Genomic DNA, 21,890 nt, shown 5'->3' on the forward strand with positions numbered 1-21,890 from the left:
GAGAATGCCAAGAGTCTGCAAAGCTGTCATCAAGGCAAAGGATGGCTGCTTTGAAGAATCTCCAATGTAAAATATATTTTGATTTGTTTAACACTTTTTTGGTTACTACATGATTCCATGTGTGTTATTTCATAGTTTTGATGGGTTCGCTATTATTCTACAATGTAGAAAATAGTCAAAATAAAGAAAAACTCTTGAATGAGTAGGTGTGTCCAAACTTTGGACTGGTACTGTATATTATACATCACTTTACAGACTGGAAGACCAACCTTATGGGTATGGCTTTAATAAGAACGTAGTTAACTTGCAGTGCCGTAAAGCCTAGAGGGCTACTATTCATGCCTATGATATCCACCATCAGATCTAAGTACAGCAGACACAGCGAAGTAAAAACCCCTTTTACCACAGAACTAATATGTGATCAGAAGCTGTAGTCTCTAGCACTTACCTGCCACAGTATCCGTGCTCCCCTTCCACTCAGGGATCAGGCCATCTCTCTCCCTGTGGATGTGCTGACTTGACTAGTGTGTCCACAGTAGAACTCTCCTCTTACACAAGCTCCTTTGGGCCATGATAATCAAGTAATCTCAATCGAGATCGCATTGGCTGATTGGCTGTGTGGATGTGTATGGACGTGTGCGTGAGAGAGAGAGTGACAGGAATAGGAGAGTGTGAGGGGAGGAGTAGGTGAAAATGCTTTGTTGCAAATACAATTACACCATGAGGATAAAGGAGATTGTATTAAGGTATTTGGAGCTTTTGATTGTCAGTGTTAAGTGTTTCTTGGCACATTTTCTTTCCCCTCTGAAGCATACATAGTGTCACCAAAGCACTAACTAGCGGGTAGCAGAAATGTTGTTCACCTGATCACATTAAGGCATATTATAAAACAATCTGACACATTTTCAGTGTTTGCTTATGAGCTTAATATTGTCCTCTTTGATATTGTGGGAATAACACTTGTCATCACAAACTTATGTGTTGCCTTACTTGGACTCAACCTGTTTCAGGAATGGAGACTCACAGACGCAGAAGAGGGCTCACTGGACACAATACTAAAAGCACACACATACATACAGACCCCTGTAAACCCCTACTTTTCTTACCTTTGTTTCATCTCTGTCACTATATGAGTTAACAAGGGCCCTTGTTTCCTTTGCTTCAGTGAAGCTCCCATTTAAAAGAAAGAATAGCAGAGCACTGTTTAGTGTAAATGGAAAAGGCTATTCATACTTTAGTAATTTAGTCTTTGAGAAAAAATATGTATTTGTCCATTCATTCAATATCAGCCCCTCTGTCAAACGCACGCATGCACGCACGCACGCACGCATGCACACGACCCTTGGCCAATAACTCTTTGTGGTGCTGCAGTCAGATTTGTGCAGGTGGCAGAAGGTACATCCAAATCCTACAGGCCTGATTAGAGGGGATTATTAGGAGGGTCAGGGGGCTTGGCCAGCGGACTCACTCTGATGCTGCTGCGGGCGGGCGGGTGTCTGTCTACTCCTTCTGTGCCACTACGGCTTGCCTCTCTCCAGGCCAAGTCTTAGGATGTCTGTCAGTGAAGAACAAAACAAACCCCAAAACAGAGATGGGAGCCAGATCAGACAGACACTGTGAATGCTGCTGAGATAAGGTAGGTCCCACTGAATGCTGCTGTTTAAGTTTTTTACATTTATTTTATAGTCGATTCTAGTTTATTCCATTCTATTTCTTCAGATGAATTGCTCAGCAAAGTATTGTGTTGATAGTGGGTTCAGCAGAGGTGACATAGTCCAGAGGTGTGCATTATCCAATTTGGTCATTTTTGTATGAGAAAATGTTCCTGCAGTGATTCAGATATGCATTACTATGTTTGATCATACCGTGTGGTTCAGGGCTGCCAACACTTTTAAATAGGAGACCCTTAGTCAAGAAATTGATTATAAATCACTGAGCTAAGCTGCTTATGTGAGGGTGTGCGGAAACCTCCCATCTACAACCCTGGCCCCTCCCTTTATCCATCCACAGCCCATTGTACCTTTTACTCCTTCCCCTACCTCTATCCTCTCCCCCATCCAGCATCCTACCAGGACATTGGATAAAACTAAACAAACATATTTAAGATGGCCGTGCTGAAAGTGAAATTCACCAAGACCAACAGGGACAAGCTTGCCCAGGTGCTGTGGATCCTCAACTGGGTTTCCGTGGTGACGGGGTTGATTTTGTTTAGCCTGGGGCTCTTCCTAAAGGTGGAGATCAACAAACGCTGGGAGCTTATGGCAGAAAGGGACCTCCACTACGTCCCCAACATGCTCATTGCCACAGGCCTCATCGCCTGTGGCATCAATTTCCTGGGCGGGAAGATCTGCTACGACTGTGCGGACACCACTAAGTTCCTGCGCTGGAAGCTGCTGATGCTGCCCTACGTCATCTGCACCTTCTTCTTCACCTTCTGCATCCTGGTGGGGGCTCTCATGTGCTACGGCATGCGCGGGGAGCTGGAGGAGGCTCTGGACCTGGGTCTGCGGGACGCCATGCGCTATTATAAGGACACGGACACACCAGGCCGCTGCTTCCTGAAGCGCACTGTGGACCTGCTGCAGATCCAGTTCCAGTGCTGCGGCAACTTCGGCTTCAGAGACTGGTTCCAGATCCAGTGGATCAGCAACCGCTACCTGGACATGTCCTGCAGGGAGGTTGTGGCGTAAGTATAGACTAGAATAGTGATACCCTACCTGCCAGATCAGACACAGAACTCAGCTCTGTGCCCATGTATACTATGACCTTAAGGTTCTTGAATTTGAGGCTCTAGATGCACCAAGTGAAGCCCTCTGTCTCGGTCTCTCCCTTTTCCCCTCTCCACGTCTCTAGCCGGCTGAGGAGTAACGTGGAAGGGAAATACCTGATGGACGGGGTTCCCTTCAGCTGCTGTAACATTAACTCACCACGGCCCTGCATCCAGCACCAGATCACCAACAGCTCAGCCCACTTCAACTATGAATACCAGACAGAGGAGCTCAACTTGTGGAAGAAGGGCTGCCGCCAGGCCCTGCTGGAGTACTACACCCACATCATGCAGTCCATTGGCCTCACCGTCCTCATCATCTGGCTGTTTGAGGTAGGCATAGGGGTGTCCTTACAAACAGACTGATGTGGTTTGAATATAAGTAAACATGGTGCCTGACATACACCAAACCCATTATTTAGACTCAGCAAACCACTAATTAGAAAGAACTCAATCTACATTGCAGTATTCTGTCTGACACCTTGTTAGCGTGATAAATGTAAATTGTTCATTCACTTTGCATGCTCCCTAATCCCATACCAAATCTCTTTTGTGACATTGGCTCCGGGTTATCCATGCTCAGCTTTGTGTGTGGACTCACCCTTTGTCCTCTACTGGGTCACATGGAGCTGTCCCAAAATACACATCCCAAACCTACAGCTACTTCTGGGACCCACATATTTTACTCTGGTCCACTATAAATGACAAACAAAAGTTACAGTCATCAGTATATTCCACTGTCTAGGGATTTCCTCAGCAATGTTTGTGTGCTGTTGTAGCTGTCGGTGCTGACCGGGGTGCGCTACCTCCAGACATCCCTGGAGAACGTGCTGAGACAGGGGGACCCAGACTCAGAGTCCGACGGCTGGCTCCTGGAGAACAGCTTTGTGGAGACAGCCAGATCCAACTTCAATATCATAAAGAGCTTGGGGAAGTGCAACCAGATTGGCACAGCCAACAACGGCGACCCCAACATCGACGTCCCCTCCACAGCCTACTATGGACCAGACAACCTGCCCCCAAAACAGATTCCTGTGGCCAGTTGACACCTGCTCAGACACCTTATATAGCCCACTCCACAGAGCCCTCAAAAGGTGAGGGACCGGGCAATACACATCAAAAGTTTGTCTAAAGAACAGGAACTGCCTCGAGCAATAAAAGCTTGCCTGAAAGAAACATGGAATTGAGGCGGAATAGGACAATGTGGCAAACCGAGCAATGTTTGTAAAAGGGAGGACTGCCATTACAGGGGGATTGGGTGATATGACAGTATGCAAATGAATTTGCAAAAGAGACAACCCATAGCAGATTGGTAGAGAACACGATTATAATAGATAACATGGAAATGGATAGCAGAGATTGTATAGCAAGCATATAAAACAGAATCAATGCGTCATCGATTGTATGCCATCATCACCTTGTTACCTTCTTTTCATATACCCATAATCAAATTCATTTAAAAGAGTGAAAGCCAAACTGTGTTATTCCGCCTTCAACTTGTGAACCCTTCATTGACAATCGTCTACAGAAATACATTTAGGTCAAACATTTAATTATTTCATTAGAGCCAGAGACTTGTTAACTGAAATAGCACAGACATAAAATAAAATAAAACAAACCAAACAGTCAGTCACTTCAAGTTCCTAACTACATTTAAATGTGCCTCAGCCTGAATGTAATGATAAGGACATTGGTCTAAATGAAAATATGCAGACCTTTTCCCACTGTATTGGGACAAGCTTGTAGAAAAACATGGCAATTAAATGTGTGCCGAGTCTTGATAGAATACCCATTTAGGCTTTTACAAATATTCACTCTAGTTTTCTACAGCTATAGACCAATGCAACTCTGCATGTCTTACTCATTAGCCTTCAAGAAATCTTACAAATATGTCAACAGGAGAAGGATGCATGTGAGTTAGAGGGGTTCGTGGGATAGACATTGCCTACAGATGGAAATCCTAAAGGGAAAGAGTAAATAAGCTTATAAATACAAAATCCTTTTGGAACGTATAGTTATCAAGATTTTGCTGATAGTCGCTCGTTGGTTTTGTTCAGTACAAGATAAACAATGACTGGTAAGACACATTCTGTAGGAGAAATCTGAAGACCAAGCACAGAAGTGTTGGCACTTAAAATAAATATCACTGGTGCCATTTTCCTACTGTACTCAAAAAAATAAAACACCATGTCTTTATTTTCTTTACATGACATGTGATGAACTTGTACAATAAAGTATTCCTGTGCAGCAAGTCTGTATGCATAGTAGTGATAACCAAGATTGAGGTTTCTAAGCAATAGCAGAATTGAGCTAAGGACCCCCACTGCCTCTGATTACCCCTAATCTGTGTCCGAATGGGATTTCACATTTACATCTCACCTCCAATCAATCAGCAGACACACAGTCTATTACGGGGACAGAGCCAGAGCCACACCAGACTACTTACGGTTCAGTTTCAACTACTGAGCACTACAGATACGACACTACCAATCAACACGATATGCGATCTTGGATGAGGTATGAAAGAGGCTACCTTATTTCAGTCTTTAAGCAAAACTATATAGGTTCTGTGCCTGGTCCCTCACTGTGGAATGAAACAGAGAGAGGAAAGTCATATTAGCAAGTCTGATTTTTAGACAGCACATGTGCTGAGAAACAATCAACAGTATTATAGCTGCAGCAGAAATACTTACAACAGTCAAGTGCTGCCAGGGGGAGTAGTTATTAGAGCTTAGTAGTAAAGTGGGAATTATACATGTAGGTAATTCTTGCAGGAAACATGAGTTAAGGGCACTGCATAATAGGAAAATGGGAGTTGATGCCATTGTGCAAGTCAATGACTTGACATACGACGTGATGGTGTTGATAAGATAAGTACTTTCAAGTCATTTTATTTTTGTGATCGACTCTCCTTTCAGACACTGAAGAGTAAGCAGAAACTGATGAACAATCACAGCATTTCTGGTCTTATTCCCAGACAGACACAGAGGGCACAATAACTCATCATCTAGACAACAGCGTCTTTATTCAGACAGCCTTGTTAACATACAATGTCATGCAACGCAAATTAGGAAAAACAAAACCATACAATATATGCACAAAACTTCATTTTCCTGAAAAGTTTGATGTACAAATATCAAGTGTATTATTATAGCGATTATTCTTTTTCATGTACCCTCCCATAAAATGGGACTCTGCTTGCAGATGGCCTATGGTGTCATCACTACCGTGTCTCACCACCTTGGCCTGGATGAAGGCAAGGTTCTTGGCAGTCTGGCGAAGTACACTTCCAATCAAGGGCTTTGGGATGGAGATGCAATATGGCAGTCTTGCCAACATATCTCATCAGCCACCTGGTGGAAGGGACTTTGTGGATCTGAGGCCCTTTCCCCTGTTGCCTCCATCATCCTCCAAATCCCACCAACATCAGCTGCCTCCGAGCGCAACTAGTCCTTGTTTGGGAACACACAACAAAGCATGCAACAGGCTGACCAATACAAGGGTTGAAAAATTGCTGTCAATCTGGGCAAATTTGAGGCTTTTTGAGCCTGACAACGAGCCATCCTCAACAAGGTTGGAAAGTGACAGTGAAGATGAGGCCTCAGAGTCTGATGTTCAAGAGGTGGACATTGAGGAGGTCCAGGGAGAAGACATGGAAGCCTGAGAGGAAGACAACCAAAGCTTTAGTTTCTAGACTATCATTTCACATACAGTGGGGAGAACAAGTATTTGATACACTGCCGATTTTGCCGATTTTCCTACTTACAAAGCATGTAGAGGTCTGTAATTTTTATCATAGGTACACTTCAACTGTGAGAGACGGAATCTAAAACAAAAATCCCGAAAATCACATTGTATGATTTTTAAGTAATTAATTCGCATTTTATTGCATGACATAAGTATTTGATACATCAGAAAAGCAGAACTTAATATTTGGTACAGAAACCTTTGTTTGCAATTACAAAGATCATACGTTTCCTGTAGTTATTGACCAGGTTTGCACACACTGCAGCAGGGATTTTGGCCCACTCCTCCATACAGACCTTCTCCAGATCCTTCAGGTTTCGGGGCTGTCGCTGGGCAATACGGACTTTCAGCTCCCTCCAAAGATTTTCTATTGGGTTCAGGTCTGGAGACTGGCTAGGCCACTCCAGGACCTTGAGATACTTCTTACGGAGCCACTCCTTAGTTGCCCTGGCTGTGTGTTTCGGGTCGTTGTCATGCTGGAAGACCCAGCCACGACCCATCATCAATGCTCTTACTGAGGGAAGGAGGTTGTTGGCTAAGATCTCGCAATACATGGCCCCATCCATCCTCCCCTCAATACGGTGCAGTCGTCCTGTCCCCTTTGCAGAAAAGCATCCCCAAAGAATGATGTTTCCACCTCCATGCTTCACGGTTGGGATGGTGTTCTTGGGGTTGTACTCATCCTTCTTCTTCCTCCAAACACGGCGAGTGGAGTTTAGACCAAAAAGCTCTATTTTTGAATCATCAGACCACATGACCTTCTCCCATTCCTCCTCTGGATCATCCAGATGGTCATTGGCAAACTTCAGACGGGCCTGGACATGCGCCTGCTTGAGCAGGGGGACCTTGTGTGCGCTGCAGGATTTTAATCCATGACGGCGTAGTGTGTTACTAATGGTTTTCTTTGAGACTGTGGTCCCAGCTCTCTTCAGGTCATTGACCAGGTCCTGCCGTGTAGTTCTGGGCTGATCCCTCACCTTCCTCATGATCATTGATGCCCCACGAGGTGAGATCTTGCATGGAGCCCCAGACCGAGGGTGATTGACCATCATCTTGAACTTCTTCTATTTTCTTCTATTTTCTAATAATTGCGCCAACAGTTGTTGCCTTCTCACCAAGCTGCTTGCCTATTGTCCTGTAGCCCATCCCAGCCTTGTGCAGGTCTACAATTTTATCCCTGATGTCCTTACACAGCTCTCTGGTCTTGGCCATTGTGGAGAGGTTGGAGTCTGTTTGATTGAGTGTGTGGACAGGTGTCTTTTATACAGGTAACGAGTTCAAACAGGTGCAGTTAATACAGGTAATGAGTGGAGAACAGGAGGGCTTCTTAAAGAAAAACTAACAGGTCTGTGAGAGCCGGAATTCTTACTGGTTGGTAGGTGATCAAATACTTATGTCATGCAATAAAATGCAAATGAATTACTTAAAAATCATACAATGTGATTTTCTGGATTTCTGTTTTAGATTCCATCTCTCACAGTTGAAGTGTACCTATGATAAAAATTACAGACCTCTACATGCTTTGTAAGTAGGAAAACCTGCAAAATCGGCAGTGTATCAAATACTTGTTCTCCCCACTGTATGTTGAAAAGGTTTTGGGGATATGCGATGGATAATTGGGGATCATTCAATATTCCCTTTTTTTCAGTAAAATCATCTCATGTGAAGTCAAATCATTTAATTAAAGTTCAATTCGTAACTAAATTGTTTTTTTTATTTCTATTGGAAGGATTTAATCATTTGCAATTGTCTACTTATGATAAGGTAAAAGGTTTATGTTTCTGTCTCCATATGATATGGTAAATATATCCAATGCAAAAAACATATACATTTAAATGGTATTAATAGTAATTTTCATATATTCCTGTTAATTCCCATGGAAAGTTTCCACCTCTGAATATTTCCCAAAATGTGCAACCCTAATCACTTCCCTCATCTTCACATCATCTTTGGTCACCTGACTGATCCCTGGGACATACCGCTCCCCTGGGGAGATGACATACAGAATGAGACGGCAGGTAGCCTAGCGGTTAGAGAGGTGAGCCAGCAACCGGAGGGTTGCCAGTTCAAATCCTGGATCCGAACTGGGGGGAAGTGAGCTATCAAATCCTAGATGCCATTGTGCCCTTGAGCAAGGCACTTAACCCCCCACAACAGCAGCTCCCCGGGCACCCAGTGTGGCAGCCTCCTGCATCTCTCCAAAACCTGTATATGTATACGTGTCTTTCGGAGGGGTTGGGTTTAAAGCGGAAGTCAAATTTGAGTTGGACCTTGTGTGCAATTGACCAATAAAGTGATCTTCATCTCAACCAAATCGATAACATCTAGCCAACGTGATGTCACTAGACATAGTCAACTTACTAACTATACACTAGGAGTTCTCCAGCACCGGGGAGACAATTACTTTAGTAGAGATGTTGTTGTTTAGAAAGCAGCTTAGGTATGTACCAACAATGATGAGGAGGTAGAACATCTCTTGTTAACCGGTTCCACTGTTTCAGCAGTTCCTGTACAGAAGGATTGGTATTTTATAAATTAACCATTTTGCCTAAATGCAATAATTATTTATTTGAACCAATAGTCGTTGGTCTCACTTGGTCTTTGCTTAAGTGACTTCCATTGAACACATCAAAGAGCTCAAATCTCTGCAAGATCAGCATGATGAAGTGGTTGGGGTCCATTTTGGAAGCAGCACTCTGAAAAAAAGAGGAGAATTAAATCACGCATTGGTAGTCAGGAGACTCTATAGAATAAAAAGCAGGTGAGTGCAGGACAACGTTGCAGCTGTTAAACACTAACCTGTAGCATGATGACATCCTTGTCAAACATCTCATCCCTGCATTTTACATTTTGATAATAGTACACCTGCAAATTACAAATAACCATACACTGACACACTAACTGACATGACAGCGATAACAAAATGTGAATTCAATCCCTAAAAAGTTAGGGGTTTAGCAACAGTTGACACCACAAGCCCATCAAAACCATCCCGCCTTCCACCTGGCTGACGAGCGAGAGGCCGTTCCTGCGCCACATCTCAGCTGAGGCCTGGGCAGCCAGCACCACACAGCGCAGAGGGTGCTCCGCAAACCAGGTGAAGTCACAGCTCTCCTGTAACACAGATGGCCCTGTCCTTTAGCAACATCAGTGGGAAGATGTTTTGCTTGTGCACTGCAGACTAGCACGGCACAGTTATCTTCCGAATAAACTCTTAAAGACCTAGTAATATTTTACATCAATAGCAGCCAATATTAATCGTCACCTTATTTCAGTCTCATCTGAAAGTTATAAATTCTTGGTCATCTTCACGAACCCTGGCTAACAAGTTGAATCAGCAATACAAAATTGGGTTTAATTATTTATTTACTAAATACCTAACTAATCACACAGAATTACATATACACAGAATGAATCATACCTTGATTACAAATTATGTCATGAAGGAAAACGTTCCTAGCGGACGGAACAGATATGACAGCTGGTTACACAAAGAAAAGGGTGTTGGGTTTGAGTGAAAGAGCGGGAAGACTGAAGAACAAAGGGAGAAGCGATGTCTCTATCGGGCCGTAGGCAGCTACTCTATCGTAAATACAGAATCTTATACATTCTAAATTACCGCTCATTTGGAAAAGGAAAATGCAATAAATATTTACTCTGAGCTGCGCTTCAATAGGTTGGTGGTAGATGGAAGGCCGTGTTGCCCAACAGAGTCCTTTGAAGAGTGTCTCAGGTGGTGAACGGGAAACATTGTAGTGTCGTCGTTGTGTGGTAGACGGGATACTCTGTCCGTCCTTTCCTAGCCCACGTTTACAGCGGCCGCTGCTAACTCAACGGCTAGGAGGTATCCCTTCTGTAGCGAATAAGAGTTCAAAGTTCATACCATTTGCAACCAAAGCTCACGCTGAGGTTGGCTTCGTTCTGTAGTTATTATCTGAATCCTTCTGACATCGGAACGTCATCCTAATGTACCCGGAACAGGAGGTTACATTTTCGTCAAGGGCTTATATAGTGGAGGGAGAAGGGTGTGTTTCATAGTTTATAACCCATGTCTCTTCACAGGGGCGGGCCACTGATTGAGCAGAGCCCTAACCTTATGAAAACCCAAATCTCTAATTTGGAAGCTAAAATTACATTTAATCTTTTCACAAATAATGTTATATTTAAACATTTGAATTGCACAACAATTCCATGTGAATCTGATAAGTATAATGTGTACTTTCCCAGATACAGTTTAGGTCGTCCTGTCATCAGTCATAATGTCTCAGATGACAACCGAACTGACATCATATTCATTAAGTACCAACGCATATTTTCAACTGGTTCTATTGCCGAAATATGGTTCCTTTCCCTCCATTTGTTTGATGTTCGCAGACTCTCTATGTTTAACAAAGGCTATTCAAGAGTCCCTCTGTAGAGTCAAGAGAAAGGGAAGGGAGAAAGGTATTTATGGGGGGGGGGGGTCATAAACCTTACCCACAGGCCAACGTCATGACACACCACATTGAACTTTTTTCACATTTTGTTGCGTTACAAAGGAAACAGCTTAGGGATGTCACCACGACGCCATTGGTGTTTTTAAAACAGCTACAGAGTTCAATGGTTGTGATAGGAGAATACTGAAGATGGATCAACAACATAGTGACTAGGGCTGTTGCGGTGACTGTATTACCACCACACCGGCGGTCACGAGTCATGAATACCATTAGTCACGGTAATTAGGCTTCTCCAAGTTCTGATGGTGCTGCTGGTCATTAGTAGGCTACCAAACTTGCTAACTGCCTGGTACTCATCACTCTATTGTCCCTCTAAATCACTCTGACATCAATGCAAATGTAATCAAAAATCTAAATCAAACACTTAATTAGAGCCCATGTTGAGCAACATTTCTATAGGCTATGCAATTGCGTGAGAAAATAGAGTGATAGCCTCGATTAAAAAGAGGAGGATCCCATCAGCTTTCTATAGGCTAGGCCTACTATTTATTTTTCTCAGCGTTCCTAACATTAAGCACATTGTTAATCTTTACAAGAGTATTGCCTACCTTGCTGGCATGAAAATGAACCACAGGAAAAGCATCCTCCATTCACTATTTAAGTGCATAGATGACACGCATCTTTTCCCGCTGCACCCGTTTCGAGACAGGTGCATGATAATGGTCTATTCTAAATCAAAACAAATACATTTCACACACATATTATATTGTATATGTAAAGACAAGATTAAATCAAGACTGTAGCCTAGCCAATAGGCCTATATGTTTTGATAAGGTTTGTATCACTAAAGTGGCAAAATAACTTCTTAAAATTAAGCACATTAAACCGCTTTACAACAGGTGTAGAGCCTAACTGGCATACATAAGCAGCGCATGAATTTCAAGTTTGGGGAAGTTATTTTCTACATAAAAATGTACTTTTAATATAAAAGAATTACATGGATAATCGCATTTGTTGTCACTTTTGATAATGGTGTTGTCCCGCTAATGGAACATTCACGCTTATAGCCTACTGCCATGTGTGCATTGCTGCGATTATAATGTGAAGAAATAGCTTAATAGCTGATCAACAATTTAAGATAAACTTTGTTGCGTCAACCATTTTTTTAATGCTTGTGGTTGTATTAATTTGGGATCTATTGCACCCCACAACTGCTTTTGCTGTTTGTTAGGCCTACTCATCTTGATGACTGACAAAAAGTACATGTGGACAGATCTTCAATATGCACCTCAGAATTGGATAAGGACGTGCGCAGTTGCGTCCCCGATGTGTCCGTCTTCACTTGTCGCCTGTGAGAAAGACCCGATCACGTGACATATGAGTGAGAGGCGCTTCGGATTGCGCAGACTCAGGGAGAAGGGCACAACGCAGCACTTTGGGATGCAAAAGGCATGGATTTTTTTAGGGTGCATTACGGCCACAAAGGGGATGCCGCCTTAAAATTCAAGGCATTATCAAGTGCTTGTCAAATTGTGAATGAGAAACTATTGGTGTGTACTAGAGGTCGACCGATTATGATTTTTCAACGCCAATACCGCTACCGATTGGAGGACCAAAAAAAGCCGATACTGATTAATCTGCCAACTTATATACAGTATATATATTTGTAATAATGACAATTACAACAATACTGAATGAACACTTTTATCTTAACTTAATATAATACATCAATAAAATCTATTTAGTCTCAAATAAATAATGAAACATGTTCAATTTGGTTTAAATAATGCAAAAACAAAGAAAGTAAAAGTGCAATATTTGCCATGTAAAAAAGCTAACGTTTAAGTTCCTTGCTGAGAACATGAGAACATATGAAAGCTGGTGGTTCCTTTTAACATGAGTCTTCAATATTCCCAGCTAAGAAGTTTTAGGTTGTAGTTATTATAGGAATTATAGGACTATTTCTCTCTATACCATTTGTATTTCATATACCTTTGACTAGTGGATGTTCTTATAGGCACTATAGTATTGCCAGCCTAATCTCGGGAGTTGATAGGCTTGAAGCCATAAACAGCGCAATGCTTGAAGCACAGCGAAGAGCTGCTGGCAAATGCAGGAAAGTGCTGTTTGAATGAATGCTTACAAGCCTGCTGCTGCCTACCATCGCTCAGTCAGACTGCTCTATCAAATAATAGACTTAATTATAATATAACACACAGAAATACAAGCCTTAGGTGATTAATATGGTCAAATCCGGAAACTATAATTTCGAAAACAAAAAGTTTATTCTTTCAGTGAAATACGGAACCGTTACGTATTTTATCTAACGGATGGCATCCCTAAGTCTAAATATTGCTGTTACATTGCACAACATTCAATGTTATGTCATAATTATGTACAATTCTGGCAAATTAATTACGGTCTTTGTTAGGAAGAAATGGTCTTCACACAGTTCGCAACGAGCCAGGCAGCCCAAACTGCTGCATATACCCTGACTCTGCTTGCACAGAACGCAAGAGAAGTGACACAATTTCCCTAGTTAAAAGAAATTCATGTTAGCAGGCAATATTAACTAAATATGCAGGTTTAAAAATATATACTTGTTTATTGATTTTAAGAAAGTAGTTGATGTTTATGGTTAGGTACACATTGGTGCAAGGACAGTGCTTTTTTTGCGAATCTGTATGCACTTCATACGCCTTCCACTAGATGTCAACAGGCAGTAGAATGTTGAATGGGGTGTCTAGCTTGATGTGAGACCGAATGAGAGCTTTTGGAGTGACAGGTCCGCCATATTGGCAGTATTTTGCTGCGCACCTGGGAGCACCATATTATTTTCTGCAATGCGTTAGGTAGACACGACGAAATGCTCCGTCTTGGACGTTATTAGATACATATGAGAAAAACATCATAAAGATGGATTTTCAACTGAGTTTGACCAGTTTATTCGACTTTTATTATGACTTTTGGAATTTTTCGTTCCATGCGCCAAGCGTTCATGGACACGTGAGCACCATTATGCTAGCCAAAGTTGCTAATTCGACAGAAGAAATGGACATTCTAAAACAAAACAACGATTTATTGTGGAACTAGGACTCCTTGCACTGCATTCTGATGGAAGATCATCAAAAGTAAGAGAATATTTATGATGTTATTTCGTATTTTTGTGGAATATGTTGGCTCCAACATGGCGGAGAATGGCTGGGCGCTGTCTCAGATTATTGCATGCTGTGCTTTGTACTAAAGTTATTTTTTTTAATCTAACACAGCGGTTGCATTAAGAACAAGTGTATCTTTCATTTGCTGTACAACATGTATTTTTCAGCAAAGTTTGATGAGTTTTTTGGTTAGATTACGTCGCTGTGTAAAATTTCTCCGGACAATTTGGTGTTATTTGTGACGATGGCTGCGTTGTAAAATCCAGATTTGTAGCTATAAATATGCACATTTTCGAACAAAACATAAATGTATTGTATAACATGATGTCATAAGACTGTAATCTGATGAAGTTGTTCAAAGGTTAGTGATTAATTTTATCTCTATTTGTGGGTTTTGTGAAAGCTATGTTTGCGGTGAAAAAATGGCGTTGTGTGTTTGGCTATTGTGGTGAGCTAACATAAATATATATTGTGTTTTCGCTGTAAAACATTTTTAAAAAATCGGAAATGTTGGCTGGATTCACAAGATGTTTATCTTTCATTTGCTGTATTGGACTTGTGATTTCATGAAATTATATTATATGATATCCCTGTGGCGCTAGGCTAGGCTATGCTAGTCAGCTTTTCTGATGAGGATGATCCCGGATCCGGGAGGGTGATTAAGTTAACAAACTATAGTTTTGGCAAGTCGGTTAGGACATCTAGTTTGTGCATGCATGACACAAGTAATTTTTCCAACAATTGTTTACAGACAGATTATTTCACTGTATCACAATTCCAGTGGGTCAGAAGTTTACATACACTAAGTTGACTGCCTTCAAACAGCTTGGAAAATTCCAGAAAATTATGTCATGGCTTTGGAAGCTTCTGATAGGCTAATCAGAATGGATGTATTTCAAGGCCTACCTTCAAACTCAGTGCCTCTTTGCTTGACATCATGGGAAAATCAAAAGAAATCAGCCAAGACCAAAACATTGTAGACCTCAGCATATCTGGTTCATCCTTGGGAGCAATTTCCAAACGCCTGAAGGTACCACGTTCATCTGTACAAACAATAGTACGCCAGTATAAACACCATGGGACCACGCAGCCGTCATACTGCTCAGGAAGGAGATGCGTTCTGTCTCCTAGAGATGAACCTACTTTGGTGCGAAAAGTGCAAATCAATCCCAGAACAACAGCAAAGGACCCTGTGAAGATGCTGGAGGAAACAGGTACAAAAGTATCTATATCCACAGCAAAACGAGTCCTATATCGACATAACCTGAAAGGCCGCTCAGCAAGGAAGAAGCCACTGCTCCAAAACCGCCATAAAAAGCCAGACTACGGTTTGCAACTGCACATGGGGACAAAGATCGTACTTTTTGGAGAAATGTCCTCTGGTCTGATGAAACAAAAATAGAACTGTTTGACTATAATGACCATCGTTATGTTTGGAGGGAAAAGGGAGAGGCTTGCAAGCCGAAAAACACTATCCCAACCGTGAAGCACAGGGGTGACAGCATCATGTTGTGGGGGTGGTGTACTTCACAAAATAGATGGCATCATGAGGGAAAATTATGTGGATATATTGAAGCAACATCTCAAGACATCAGTCAGGAAGTTAAAAGCTTGGTCGCAAATGGCTCTTCCAAATGGACAATGACCCCAAGCATACTTCCAAAGTTGTGGCAAAATGTCTTAAGGACAACAAATTCAAGGTATTGGAGTGGCCATCACAAAGCCCTGACCTCAATCCTATAGAAAATGTGTGGGCAGAACTGAAAAAGCGTGTGCGAGCAAGGAGGCCTACAAACCTGACTCAGTTACACCAGCTCTGTCAGGAGGAATGGGCCAAAATCCACCCAACTTATTGTGGGAAGCTTGTGGAAGGCTACCCGAAACGTTTGACCCAAGTTAAACAATTTAAAGGGAATGCTACCAAATACTAATTGAGTGCATGTAAGCTTCTGACCCACTGGGAATGTGATGAAAGAAATAAAAGCTGAAATAAATCATTCTCTCTACTAGTATTCTGACATTTCACATTCTTAAAATAAAGTGGTGATCCTAACTGACCTAAGACAGGGAATTTTACTAGAATTAAATGTCAGGAATTGTGAAAAACTGAGTTTAAATGTATTTGGCTGAGGTGTATGTAAACTTCTGACTTCAACTGTAGGTATACACCACACAATACTGACTCTTTTCACCTAAGGCAGCATAAAATATATACTTTACACACTGAGTGTACAAAACATTAAGGACACCATCCTAATATTGAAGTGCCTCAATTCATCGGGGCAAGGTGTCAAAAGCGTCCAAAGGGACGCTGGCCCATGTTGACTCCAAATGCTTCCCACAGTTGTGTCAAGTTGGCTGGATGTCCTTTGGGTGGTGGACCATTCTTGATACCCACAGGAAACTGTTGAGCTTGAAAAACCCAGCAGCGTTGGCACCTATTTCCATACCCTGTTCAAAGGTACTTAAAATCACCCTCTGAATGGCACACATACACACACACAATCCGTGTCAATTGTCTCAAGGCTTAAAAATCCTTATTTAAACCCTCTCCTCCCCTTCATCTATACTGACTGAAGTGGATTTAGCAAGTGATGTCAATAATGGATCAGTGTATTTCACGCTCACCAGGCACACACCCCGGGAGACTCACGCCAGCTAAGTTACATTGGTGCAGAAGCAAACCTCGACATGCACCCACAAAACAACACACTCAAGATTCTCAATTGCTGTGTGACAACGTAGCTAACTAGCAACAAGAACACCTTCACTAGCTAGCTATGTGAACACAATTCAATGACCAGACATACAACTATACATACAAAAGTACGTGGAAACCCCTTCAAATTTGTGGATTCGGCTATTTCAGCCAAACCAGTTGCTGACAGGTGTATAAAATCGAGCACGTGGCCATGCAATCTCCATAAACAAACATTGGCAGTAGAAGGGCCTTACTTTCAACATGCCACCGTCATAGGAAGCCACCTTTCCAACAAGTCAGTTCGTCAAGTTTCTGCCTTGCTAGAGCGGCCCCGGTCAACTCGAAGTGCTGCTATTTTGAAATGGAAACTTCTAGGAGCAACAACGGCTCAGCCACGAATTGATAGGCCACACAAGCTCACAGAACGGTACCGCAAAGTGCATAAAAATTATTTGTCCTCAGTTGCAACACTCACTACCGAGTTCCAAACTAACTCTGGAAGCAATGTCAGCACAAGAACTGTTCGTCAGGAGCTTCATGAAATGTTTTTCCATGGCCGAGCAGCCGCACACAAGCCTAAGATTACCATGCGCAATGCTAAGTGTCGGCTGGACTGGTGTAAAGCTCGCAGCCATTGGTCTCTGGAGCAGTGGAAACGCATTCTCTGGAGTGACGAATCACGCTTCACCATCTGGCTGATGGACAAATCTGGGTTTGGAGGATGCCAGGAGAACACTACTTGCCTGAATGCATAATGTAAACTGTAAAGTTTGATGGAGGAATAATGGTCTGGGGCTGTTTTTCATGGTTCGGGTTAGGCCCCTTAGTTCCAGTGAAGGGAAATCTTAATGTTACAGCATTCAAAGAAATTCTAGATCATTCTGTGCTTCCAACTTTTTGGCAAAAGTTTTGGAAAGGCCCTTTCCTGTTTCAGCATGATAATGCCCCCATTGCACAAAGCAAGGTCCATACTGAAATGGTTTGTTGAGATTGGTGTGGAAGAACTTGACTGTCCTGCACAGAACCATGACCTCAACTCCATCTAACACCTTTGGGATGAATTGGAACGCAGTGCCCAACTTCACTATAGCTCTTGTGGCTGAATGGAAGCAAGTCCCCGCAGCAATGTTCCAACATCTAGTGGAAAGCCTTCCCAAAAGAGTGGAGGCTATTATAGCAGCAAAGGGGGGACCAAATCCATATTAATGCCCATGATTTTGGAATGAGATGTTCCACGAGCAGGTGTCCACATACTTTTGGTAATGTAGTGTATCTTAACTACCTAGCTAATGTGATGCCCACCAAAATAGCTTTCTTGCAACATTAGTTAACTAGCAAATATTGCCAGCAGTTAGCTAGCGAGGGGTGCGTAGAGCGTCCACCAAGTAAAACACCTTTCAAATATCATGTGAAACCATATCTTCAATACATTATAAAATTGAACGAGCCAATTAAATACACGTGTAATCTATACAAATTACATTTAGCACATAACTATACTAAGGTGACCAGATTTCTGAAATGAAAACCGGGGACATTTACAGTTCGGTGGTCAATATATGATTAAAATAGCCAATGTTATATTATCTATGAAATAAAAAAGGGGGACAATTCCAGTTTCATGTATTTAGTCTAACAGGCACACTGTGATACAGAGAAAACAACTATATTACAGAAACGCTACAGACAAGACAGAACTGTCCGATCTGAACTGCCATTCAGTGGTCCTGGTAGAATAAGAGCAGAAGAGAACATGAGCAAAATTGAAAAAACAGACAATAGTATATGTGAAATACTTAACATAATAAAGAAATAAGATGCTGATGAGATTGGTAACTACATTATATACTTATACCAACCTAATCTGTATATTTCTCAGAAGAATGTATCTTCTTCAGGATTGCTCTGTCTTTGGCCAGCTTCTCCATGAACTCCTGACAGGGGAGGTTGAAGTTTGTCTTCACAATAAGCATGGCCTTGATGGTAGGAACAGTGAACCTATTTCTTGCTGCTATCCATAGATCATTAATTTGGGAGAACACTCTCTCGACTGGTGCATTACTTCCAGGTAAGCACATGACAACAGACGCTAATCTAGCCAGGTTAGTGTGTGGGATGTCATTGTCTTTGAAGTGGGTAACCACCGTGCTCCATCTCTGACTAAGCGGTGTCTCCAATGTTTTTCATTCTTCAATCGATCCCCCCTTTAGGAAATCTTGCAGGCCAGTAACCTCGTCAAACAATGCATCCTCATTGATGGTCACATTGGGGCATTTATCCTGCAGTGTGCCTGCTGCCTTCTGGATCTCTTCACACAGAGGTTGCCTTTTTAAAAGGAGACAATGTAACCCTTTTAGATTATCTGTGTGCTTTCCCCATGCTTGCAAGTAGTTCACAGCCGTAGTGAAGAATGATTGTGATGTTTTGAGAAAGCTCTCTTTAGACATGGCTTCATTTCCCTCTAGCTCTCTCAGAAGTCCTCTGACAAACTGGAATGAAGTTGTCGTCACGTCTTGCAGTGAATTTTGCCTCAACGTTTCTCAGAATTGCAGCTGACTCCACAGCACAGCGGTCCTGGCCTCCAAGCATCTTGATCGTGTCACTGAATACGGTCAAGTTTCCATGGACAAAGGCCAGCCAAAGTTCAGTCAGTGGATCTTCGAACATTGTTCACAGGACAACAGGGCATTTGTCTTCAAAAATAAAAAAGGATTTCAATGGCACATACATTTTCAGCACTCTTTCTAGAGCAGGGAGCATGGACATCCAGCGAACATTGCTGTGTCCTACAATGTTATGGTACTCCTGGCCAACAAACTCACAAAAGTCCTTCAGTCTTTCTACTCTGACGGTGAAAATATGAACATATCCAAATATCTTTGTGAGCAGGTACTCAACATCATATCCAACGCTGTTCTGGCCGTGTTATGAATGATGTGAGCAGGTACTCAACATCATATCCAACGCTGTTCTGGCCGTGTTATGAATGATGTGAGCAGGTACTCAACATCATATCCAACGCTGTTCTGGCCGTGTTATGAATGATGTGAGCAGGTACTCAACATCATATCCAAAGCTGTTCTGGCCGTGTTATGAATGATGTGAGCAGGTACTCAACATCATATCCAACGCTGTTCTGGCCGTGTTATGAATGATGTGAGCAGGTACTCAACATCATATCCAAAGCTGTTCTGGCCGTGTTATGAATGATGTGAGCAGGTACTCAACATCATATCCAAAGCTGTTCTGGCCGTGTTATGAATGATGTGAGCAGGTACTCAACATCATATCCAACGCTGTTCTGGCCGTGTTATGAATGATGTGAGCAGGTACTCAACATCATATCCAACGCTGTTCTGGCCGTGTTATGAATGATGTGGGCAGGTACTCAACATCATATCCAACGCTGTTCTGGCCGTGTTATGAATGATGTGGGCAGGACAACCTAAGCCAATCACCTACCGCTGCAGAGCATTTTTAACTTTGGTATGGACATTGACCCTCCCCAGCCTATTCAGTCCTCCAAAGTTGGTATTTGTTGTCGGCAGAGAATGTTTTCCAGGTTACATTTTTGGATGACCACCAGGACCTCAGCTGCAATTTCCTCTGCTGTTTCTCCATTCAATTCAACAAAATCAAGCAGTTTTGTTTCCACAGATGTGCTGCCATCATATATTTTACATATCTGACTACTATTGGCAGCAGCTTTACATGTCCATGATTGGACAGGGACACACATTCAAGCTGGTCTAGGTCCTGTGTTACCAAAGTAGTTGCCCATGTTGCTAACACGTTACTCACTATGGCGTCACATTTTGTCCTAGCACATGTACATTTCGGCTCATAAAGCTTTCGTGTCAGTTGTGCTGTGCAGTCCATAGATCTGTAACTATGATTGTGTCACACGTATGCAAAGACACCCTCCTGCACAGCTAAACCATATTCTTCTTGGGAAGGCTCTACGTTCTTGAAGAATGTGGTGACAGAGGGCATACCAACACGGGCAATCAGAGAGGCTTTATGCTTTTTCGTCTGCTGATGTTCTACCACTGCCGTTCTTCCCCCGCTGCCAATTGAAAGAGAGGAATTACAAAGGGTGCACTGAACAATTCTATCATCTTGACCTGAGCGTATAAATGGAAATTTTCTCATCGTGTTTTTCATAAAAAAGTGCATTTCCGTTTCTTGGAAAGAGTCATTGTATCTACTCTGTCTGTTCTTCACTCTCCTTGTGTCACTCTTCTTACTCTCTTAACTTTTTCTTCTCCTCAAATCTTTCTCCTTCTCTTTTCTTCACTCGTCTTCCTTTCCTTCTCTTCACCTTTCCACCTCACTCTTCTACACTCTCCTTGCTTCACTCTTTTTACTCCCTTAATTTTTCCTTCTCCTTTCTCTAAAATCTGTATTAATAAACAGCATACTATTAGATAAAATACTTTGGTTAACAGATTCCCATTGCTTGCCTCATGTTTGTATTTGATCTCAAAAACATTGTTTGGAATAATAAATTGGCAGGCTCTGTAACCATATCTTTACCTTTCCTCCTCTGTCTCCTTCACTCTTCTTCCTCCTCTCATTTCTCTCCACTACTAATGTTATCCATGAACATTTATAAATATATTTTCACACTACTTATTATAAATGCCAAACCATTAAAATTGTAATCTACAAAAATATTCTCCGAATTAATTGTGCATTCATTTAATATAATCATATTTCCAAAATAGCCTGTCCACTGCATGTTTACATGTGAACGTTTTTTAACCTAGCTACCATAACAGTAGCTAGCTGACTTAGTCTACATAGCTAACGTTAGCTAGCATAACCTATTTAAAACCTTATAGAGCAGATCATCTATCTATATAATAAATTGCGACATAACATCACTAGCTAGTATCTCAAACGATGGTAACTTACCTGGCTTGAAAAGACGTTTCTGGTGATGTTGTGGATTCACTTGACACTTGCTAACTTCTGGCCGAGTTTTCCACAGCAGTTTTCTCTAAAACTATCGCGAGCAAGTAGTTAGTAGAATAAGAGTGAATGAAGCTGCTATAGCGAGCAGACCCCTCTGCTGGAGA

The 21,890-nt window shown here is 42.1% G+C and overlaps 2 protein-coding genes across 14 annotated transcripts; one reads left to right on the forward strand and one right to left on the reverse strand.

Annotated features, from left to right (window-relative positions):
- The first annotated feature begins 201 nt into the window (after positions 1-201).
- On the forward strand, positions 202-5,018 carry LOC139530872 (photoreceptor outer segment membrane glycoprotein 2-like). 2 transcript variants are annotated; one of them, XM_071327636.1, is made up of 4 exons: positions 202-1,636; positions 2,062-2,686; positions 2,854-3,100; positions 3,547-5,018. In XM_071327636.1, exons 2-4 carry the CDS (start codon positions 2,106-2,108, stop codon positions 3,811-3,813), a joined length of 1,095 nt encoding a protein of 364 aa, XP_071183737.1. In that variant the 5' UTR covers positions 202-1,636; positions 2,062-2,105; the 3' UTR covers positions 3,814-5,018. The 2 variants fall into 2 exon arrangements, with proteins under 2 accessions (XP_071183737.1, XP_071183736.1); XM_071327635.1 differs by lacking the exon at positions 202-1,636 and having other exon boundaries at positions 1,662-2,686.
- Positions 5,019-5,775: 757 nt separating this feature from the next.
- Positions 5,776-21,865, reverse strand: LOC139530875 (E3 ubiquitin-protein ligase UBR1-like). 12 transcript variants are annotated; one of them, XR_011666140.1, is made up of 7 exons: positions 21,727-21,865; positions 18,669-20,875; positions 10,171-18,536; positions 9,518-9,628; positions 9,109-9,210; positions 8,963-9,021; positions 5,776-6,427 (listed from the first exon to the last, which is right to left on the reverse strand). XR_011666140.1 is itself a non-coding variant. In XM_071327639.1 (7 exons), the coding sequence occupies exons 4-7, from the start codon at positions 9,551-9,553 to the stop codon at positions 6,383-6,385; spliced, it is 249 nt and encodes an 82-aa protein (XP_071183740.1). In that variant the 5' UTR covers positions 9,554-9,628; positions 10,171-18,536; positions 18,669-20,875; positions 21,727-21,865; the 3' UTR covers positions 5,776-6,382. The 12 variants fall into 12 exon arrangements, 2 of the variants coding, with proteins under 2 accessions (XP_071183740.1, XP_071183741.1); XR_011666138.1 differs by having other exon boundaries at positions 9,314-9,628; XM_071327639.1 differs by lacking the exon at positions 8,963-9,021 and adding an exon at positions 9,314-9,379.
- Between the last annotated feature and the right edge of the window lie 25 nt (positions 21,866-21,890).

Source organism: Salvelinus alpinus, chromosome 9, assembly GCF_045679555.1.
Source record: "Salvelinus alpinus chromosome 9, SLU_Salpinus.1, whole genome shotgun sequence".
NCBI classification, from domain to species: domain Eukaryota; kingdom Metazoa; phylum Chordata; class Actinopteri; order Salmoniformes; family Salmonidae; genus Salvelinus; species Salvelinus alpinus.

Excerpts from the sequence above, each read along its gene's own strand:
- LOC139530872 (XM_071327636.1), top strand. The coding sequence starts at position 2,106 with ATGGCCGTGCTGAAAGTGAAATTCACCAAGACCAACAGGGACAAGCTT. Across the intron at positions 2,687-2,853 it reads TCCTGCAGGGAGGTTGTGGC|CCGGCTGAGGAGTAACGTGG; the intron begins GTAAGTATAGAC and ends CCACGTCTCTAG. Across the intron at positions 3,101-3,546 it reads TCATCATCTGGCTGTTTGAG|CTGTCGGTGCTGACCGGGGT; the intron begins GTAGGCATAGGG and ends GTGCTGTTGTAG.
- LOC139530875 (XM_071327639.1), bottom strand. The coding sequence starts at position 9,553 with ATGTGGCGCAGGAACGGCCTCTCGCTCGTCAGCCAG. Across the intron at positions 9,380-9,517 it reads GCCTCTCGCTCGTCAGCCAG|GTGTACTATTATCAAAATGT; the intron begins GTGGAAGGCGGG and ends TGTAATTTGCAG. Across the intron at positions 6,428-9,108 it reads GTCACTTAAGCAAAGACCAA|GCTTCCATGTCTTCTCCCTG; the intron begins GTGAGACCAACG and ends TCTTCCTCTCAG.